The sequence below is a fragment of the Carlito syrichta genome, unplaced genomic scaffold, assembly GCF_000164805.1.
Source record: "Carlito syrichta isolate Samal-C Ts95f unplaced genomic scaffold, Tarsius_syrichta-2.0.1 Scaffold143822, whole genome shotgun sequence".
Classification (NCBI taxonomy): domain Eukaryota; kingdom Metazoa; phylum Chordata; class Mammalia; order Primates; family Tarsiidae; genus Carlito; species Carlito syrichta.
This window is the reverse complement of record NW_007087918.1, coordinates 50,511-58,101: the sequence shown is the minus strand read 5'-3', so window position 1 is coordinate 58,101 and position 7,591 is coordinate 50,511. Positions and strand designations below refer to the sequence as shown.

The 7,591-nt window shown below is 46.6% G+C and overlaps 1 protein-coding gene across 1 annotated transcript in view; it reads left to right on the top strand.

The window, feature by feature from the left end:
• Positions 1–7,591, top strand: part of A2ML1 (alpha-2-macroglobulin like 1) — a 54,832-nt gene that overhangs the window by 6,434 nt on the left and 40,807 nt on the right. The window contains exons 6-11 of the mRNA XM_008050317.2: positions 1,086–1,245; positions 1,760–1,844; positions 2,618–2,744; positions 3,459–3,573; positions 4,196–4,305; positions 5,926–6,093. Of these exons, the coding sequence (XP_008048508.1) occupies positions 1,086–1,245; positions 1,760–1,844; positions 2,618–2,744; positions 3,459–3,573; positions 4,196–4,305; positions 5,926–6,093 (765 nt within the window). The remainder of the gene's footprint in view (positions 1–1,085; positions 1,246–1,759; positions 1,845–2,617; positions 2,745–3,458; positions 3,574–4,195; positions 4,306–5,925; positions 6,094–7,591) is intronic.

The window sequence follows — 7,591 nt, the reverse complement described above, 5'->3', positions numbered from 1 at the left end:
AAAAAAAAAAAAAAAAAAACCTAAAGGCAGAAACAACTCTGAACTTGTAGCCCAGAGCTCCACGACTCTGCCCCAGCTCCGAGCACCCACGGCCACCCAAGCTGTGTCTGTCCTCTTGCCTCCACCCTCCTGGTCTCTCAGACCTAAATCTCTGTTGACAAGGACACCAACCTCTGTGATGACCACACCACCTTTGATTCCTGTCACTTCCCTGTGCCATACCAGTTTAGCCAGGCTTGGTTGTGTGATCTTCCTGGTCTTCAGTAATGGTTCTTTTTATTGACACTCAACAGTTAAACAATAACGTGAATACCCGTGAGAAGTGTTGCAAAGGAAAGATCTAGAAGAATGAGTTCCCCACAGGCTCTCCTCCATTTGTCAATTAAGTTACCTATCTTTCAGGTATCTTACAACCAATTTTTTAGCCTTGTCCCTTTACAGGACCAGAAATGGAGTAAACATTCTTTGTAAAAGACATTTGGATGTCCACTCTCTAAAAGTGGTAATAACGCTTTAGAGGACTCCCTCTGATCATTCGGGTCCACAAGGACCCCTTTCCTCCCAAATGGGGGCTGGATCTATAAGAGTATTTATCTCATTCAGTGTTGAAGGAAATGATAACCACCACAGGGATCTGTTCTCCCTGGACGCAGACCACAGGGGTCATGAACAACGGGTGGGTTCTTTACCTGCTTTTTGCGTCTTTTATTTTATTTTTTTAGTTGGAGTCTCACTCCGTCACCCAGACTGGAGTGCAGTGGCCGCTCCCAACCACCACAGCCTCTACCTGTTGGGCTCCGGCGATCCTTCCGCCTCAGCCTTCCGAGTAGCTGGAACTACAGGCGCGCGCTATCACGTCCGGCTCATTTTTTTGATTTATCATAGAGATGAGGTCTCATCAATTGCCCAGGCGGGTCTCGAACCCGCGGGCTCAGGCAATTCGCTCACCTCGGCCTCCCAAAGCGCTGGGATTACAGGCTGAGCCACCGAGCCCGGCACTTTTTGCGTCTTGGCCTGCATTTTGCGGTGCACAGTGGGAAGCAAACAGCCAGGCACATCATCTCGTTTCTCTTTATTGGACACAGGATCCAAATAGCAACAGGATTGCACAGTGGCTAGAAGTGGTGCCTGAGCACGGCATCGTAGACCTGTCCTTCCAGCTGGCACCAGAGGCGACGCTGGGCACCTATACAGTGGCAGTGGCTGACGGCAAGACCTTTGGCACTTTCAGTGTGGAGGAGTATGGTAAGTGGGGGACATGGGCAGGTCAAAGTGTTGGCCACAGGCTGGGTGTGGTGGCTCACACCTGTAATCCTACCACTTTGGGAGGCCAAAGTGGGAGGATCGCTTGAGCCCAGGAGTTCAATATAGAGAGACCCTGTCTCTACAAAAATGTGAATTAGCCAGGTGTGGTGGTGCATGCTTGTAGTCCCGGCTACTAGGGAAGCTAAAGCAAGAGGATTGCTTGAGCCTAGGAGTTGAGGCATCAGTGAGCTATGATCGCACCCCTGTATTCCAGCCTGGGTGACAGTCTCTAAATCAGCAAAGGTAAAGTCATATCTACTCGGAGGCAGGATTATTTACTCATTGTTGAGTCAGTGCTAAACAAGCCAAAACTTTCAGAAGCATTTTGCCTTAATGATACCCCTTTAATTAAATCAATCCATTTGATCACCACTGTTTTGTAACCCTCTGTTCCTGCCCTATTTGACCAAGTCCTCCTCCTGGGCTTTCCCTCTTCTCTTGCTGCTCTCGCCAGTGCTGCCGAAGTTCAAGGTGGAAGTGGTGGACCCCAAGCAGCTATCCGTGGTGGAGGAATCTTTCCTAGTGAAAATTTGTTGTAGGTAAGAGTAGAAGCTCTGGATCTGGTGGAAATTAAAGCTGTACTGAGAGAAATGATGGGAGAGGGTTTGGGTGGGGGATAGGCCAAAACCTGGGATGTTTTGACCACGCACAGCGGCTTATGTCTGTAATCCTAGCAGTTTGGGCGGCTGAGGCGGGAGGGTCGCTTGAGCCCAGGCGTTGGAGACCAGCCTGGGCAACATAGTGAGACTTCATCTCGACGAAAAATAAAAAATCAGCAGAGTGTGCCTGTAGTTCGAGCTACTCGGGAGGCTGAGGCGGGAGGATCACTGGAGCCCAGGAGGTCAAGGCGGTGGTAAGCCATGAGCGTGCCACTGCGCTTCAGCCTGGGAGACAGAATGAGACTCCTGCTCAAAAAGCAAAACAAAACAAAACCCTGGGATATCTTAAGTAGTTCAGAGTCGTGACTTACCCAAGAACACGTTATGATGGTGTTTCTGCCCTTCCTTCCCCTTGTCCACTCAGTATGATTGATATACTCTCTCCTTTATGCAGAACGCAATCTTGAATCCCATGGAGAAATAGGAATCAAGAGAAAGAAAGATACGGTTACTTTCCTTAGGATGGTGCTTATTGTGTGATGGCAATATTCTAAGGCTCTGGGTGAAGCAGGAAACACAGAGAGAAGAAGGCAGGACTGTCAGAACATGTTCAGAGGCTAGTGGGAAAGAAGAGAAAGCGGTGTTTGAAGAAAGAGAGCTGGATTTTCAGGCAGAACCTCCCAGCTCTGACCGTTCACGCTTTCCTTGGCTAGGTACACCTATGGAAAACCTGTGCTGGGGGCAGTGCAGGCATCCGTGTGTCAGAAGGCGTATCCGTACTGGCATCGAGACAGAGCACGGGAACAGCTGCCTGACAAGTGCAGGAACCTCTCTGGACAGGCAAGTGAGCGGGATGTAGAAATTTGCCACCTGTCTCCAAGAGGACGTAAACACCAATGTAGAAAAGCGGTTACAAGCCCGAAGTAGAACGCATTTCACAAGATCGTTATCCCAGTTCCGAAGAACAGAGCGGTGTTCTTCATCCTGGATGAATGGTCTTTCAGAGTCTGTCTTGTATTCAAGAAATTAGCCTAAACCTTTGTAAGATATACTTTTCCAGTTCTGCAGTTGGCTCTTTTTCCCCTTCTCAAATCTTAGCACTTCAACATCACGTTATGATTATATATGTGCGAGTGTTATAGGAGCATGTTATAGGAGCATTTTTCTCTCTTAAAGATATGGAGTATACTGCCTGGTGCAGTGGCTCAAGTCTATAATCCCAACACATTGGGAGGCCAAGGCAAGAGGATTGCCTGAGCGCAGGGCTTTGAGACCAGCCTGGGCAACTTCGTGAGACCTTGTCTCTACAATAAATCAAAAAATTAGCCGTGCGTAGTGGCACATGTCCGTAGTTCCAGCTACTTGGAGGGCTGAGGCGGAAGGATCACCTGAGCCCAGCAGGTCAAGGCTGTGGTGACCGTGAGTGAGACTCCAACTCAAAAAAAAAAAAAAAGATATGGGGTATAGGGATAAATTATTTTCTTCTACAGTGCATTATGAAATGAAAGTAGAAATTCGATTCCTCATTCTCTCTCTCTCTGATTACCTTACTAGACTGACAAAACAGGATGCTTCTCAGCATCTGTGGACATGGCCACCTTTAACCTCACTGGATATATGTACAACCACAACATCAATATTGTAGCTACTGTGGTGGAGGAAGGGACAGGTAAGTGGTGGTACTTCTTGGCTCTTTTAAGAGAAGAGAAAGAGTCCAGGTGTGGTGGCTCACACCTGTAATCCCAGCATTTTAGAAGGCCATGGCAGGAAGAGGTCAGGATTGTGAGACCAGCCTGGGCAACATAGCAAGTTTCAGTCTCTAAAAAATTTTTAAAATTAGCTGGGTGTGATGGCGGGTGCCTTATAGTCCCAGCCACTTGGGATGGTGTAGTGAGCTATGATTGCACCACTACATTCCATCCTGGGTGACAGAGTGAGACCTTGTCATTAAAAAAAAAAGAGAGACAGAGAAAGAAAAAGGCTGTCTCGGGGACAGATTTACTCAAGGGTTCGAGACCTACCCTCATGAGTGTTTGGTTTGGGAGGTAATCCTGTTCCTAGTTACTAGTCATGGGGAAATGCCAGACTCCACCCTGCCATCTATAGGAAATATGACCTATACTTCCAACTTCTCCAAAAGTTTGGAAAGGATAAGTTGCTTTGGATCTTTGGCTAGAAACACATTCTACTTCATATTTCCAGTATCACCATTCTCCCTGGGATTTGATGTTAAACATGAAGATGAGGGTATCGGGTGGTTAGATCACTATACACCTGGTTTTCCTCTGCAGGAGTGGCGGCCAATACCACTCAGGATATCTACATTTCATCACAGATGGGATCAATGACTTTTGAAGACACCAATAATTTTTATTACCCCAATTTCCCCTTCAATGGGAAGGTATGTGAAGACTTGTCTCTGCGTAGACAAGAAAGGTTTAACTATCCACTTTTGCCTCCTTCCTGTAGCCATATAAAAATAGCTCACTGAGCATTGTCCCAAGCATTTTCCATGTATTCACTTATTTATGAGTATTTATTTATTTGTTTATGATGAGGAGACTGAGGCAAGAGAGGATGAGTGGTGTTTCTCAAGGTCATACAGCTAATAAGTGGTAACTATGGCCAAATTCAGGAAGCCTGCATACGGGGCTTCTTAACTCTTCGTGCTGTGCTGCCCTCAGTCTCACTTGAGATGTGTCTTGAATATTAATTAATGTGACCTCGGGACCCTTCTTCATGCCAGGGTCTCATTCTAGTGTCCAAATCTTTGAATGTAAGAGCTGCAAGATTTCTAGAGAAATCACCTAACCTGGGCTCCTGCATCTAGGCGAGGTTAATATCCAACTTTTTTGAACAGAGAGCCATTGACGACAGCTCCTTAAACATTTTCTTTAGAGTTTTAAAATTTTCCTGTTAGTATCTTCTTCCTGATATCAAACTGAATCCTTCCTCTTTCAACTTGTCTTTCTTTACTTCCCACACAACTGGTCTACACAGTAATATTGTATACATTTAGATGAATTTATTCCTAGATATCTTACTATCTTTTCTCTAGGTCAAGGGTAGTTCCAGTTGTTTTTTGTTTTTTTTTTTTTGAGTCTAAGGATTATACAATTTGGGAGGAGAAAGAGGCTCTCTTTAAGAAAAAGAAAGTGCCAGGCGCATCTAATCCCAGCACTTTGGGAGACTGAGGCGAGAGGATTGCCTGAGCCCAGGGATTTGAGACCAGCTTGGGCAATTTGGTGAAACCTCATCTCTACAATAAATCAAAAAATGAGCTGGATATGGTGGCGCATGCCTGTAGTTGCAGCTACTTGGAAGGCTGAGACGGAAGAATCACCTGAGCCCAGCAGGTCAAGACTGTGGTGACCATGAGCATGCCACTGCACTCTGGCCTGGGCAACAGAGTAAGACTCTGACTCATTCAGGATCTTATCTTGTTGCCCAGGCTGTAGTGCAATGGCATGATCACAGCTCACAGCTCACTGCAGGCTTTACCTCCTGGACTCAGGTGATCCTTCTGCCTCAACCTCCCGAGTAGCTGGGAATACAGGTGTGCACCACCATGCCCAACTAATTTTTTGATTTTTTGGTAGAGATAAGGTCTCACTATGTTGCCCAGGCTGGTCTCGAACTCTTGGGCTTAAGCAATCCTCCTGCCTCGACCTCCCAATGTGAAGAGATTACAGGTGTGGGCCATCGTGCCCAGTCCCAAAACAATATCACTGTGACCTCAGGGCCCTTCCTAATGCCTCAGAACCTTGGAAGGAGCCTGTGCGAGTGGAGAGCCCTGCAGCATCATTAGCCAAATGGCAAATCTCGTTCTGCTCAGGCTGGTCCTTCTGCTTGTTTCTCAGATCCTCATAGATCCTAGTTTCAAATGTTTGAATCTCATCTGCCTTTTTCGGGACTCTGTCCTGGGATGTATTCTGAGATTTTCTGTTATTACTTCACTGTGCCTCACACTCAAGCCTACTCCAAACCCAATTCTAATGCCCTAATGACTTTCACCCCTCAGATAAGAGTTAGAGGCCATGATGGCTCCCTTCTCAAGGACCGTCCAGTGTTTCTGGTGATTTATGGCACAAGTGGAACGATCCATCAGACCTTCGTTACTGACAATGATGGTCTTGCTTCCTTCAAGTTGGATACATCCAGTTGGAATGGGACAGACGTTTCTCTGGAGGTAAGCCTTGGGGAGGACCAGCTTCCTGGAGGGAAAGGTTTCTCCGAAGGAAAACTTCAACGTTTTCCTGTTTCTTTTTAAGCTAAATTTTTTTTGAGTTGGAATCTCACTCTGTTGACCAGGCTAGAGTGCAGCAGTATACTCACAGCCACTGCAGCCTTAACCTGCTGGGCTCAGTGATTCTTCTGCCTCAGTCTTCCAAGAACCACAGGCATGCACCACCACACCAGTTAATTTTTGGATTTTTTTTTTTTTTTTAGAGATGAGGTTTTGCTATGTTGCCTAGGCTGATCTTGAACTCCTGGGTTCAAGAAATCCTTCTATCTCTGTCTCCCAAAGTGCTAGGATTACAGACGTACGCCACTGCGTCCAGCTTAAGTTTTCTTATCCTCTTCTCTCACTCACCTGTCCTTATCCCCTGTTGATAGAAAGTTTTATTAGATCCTTTCTGATTTTTTTTTTTGAGTTGGAGTTTCACTCCGTCGCCCAGACTGGAGTGCAGTGGCCGCTCCCGGCCACCACAGCCTCGACCTGCTGGGCTCTGGCGATCCTTCCGCCTCAGCCTTCCGAGTACCTGGAACTACTGGCACGCGCTACCACGCCCAGCTAATTTTTGATTTATTGTAGAGATGAGGTCTCGCCAAGTTACCTGGGCGGGTCTCGAACCCATGGGCTCAGGCAATCCACTCACCTCAGCCTCCCAAAGCGCAGGATTACAGGCTGAGCCACCGAACCCAGCGATCCTTTCTGCTTTTAATATCAATCAAATAAATAACCTTTGAATGAAGCCTACTATTTCCACTAATTCATCTAATTTATCCCCATCTCTATCTAATCTTCTATATAAAGTTAGGAGAGAGAAAGGTGTTTCAGTCAAGTATTTTTCTTTCTCTTTCCCCTTTCCCCTTCCCCCATTACTTATAAAACTGGCAAACAAGAGAACTCTAGATTCTAGATCACCTATAAGGAAGGCTACTTGTATCAACTGCCACAACAATGCAGCTCAACAAACAGCAGCAAAACTTCCGTATCATGCAACAGAAGGCATTCGTTCATGCATCTGGGGCAATCAGTTAGGTAGTCCTGACCATCCTGGTGGACTTTCCGCCACATCTGTGAATCCGTGAGCTGGAAGCTGGTGTTCCATGTGACTCTCATGATCCAGCCAGCTAGCCCAGATATCTTCTCATGGCATTGATGAGGTGTGAGAGCAAAAGCTGATGTACAGAGCTTTTCCAAGCCTCTATTTAAGTTGCGTAAGCTAACATCCCTTTCACAACGAGTCACATGGTGGGTCCATGGTCAGACTCAGAGGGGACTATAAGATTACAACATGGTAGAGGTTGTTGATACAGGGTAGGGGCATAAAGAATTGAAGCCATGAATGCAATCCTTCAAACACACTCCTTTTTTTTTTTTTTTTTGAGTTGGAGTCTCACTCTGTCGCCCAGACTGGAGTGCAGTGGCACGCTTCCTGCCACTGCAGCCTCGACCTGCT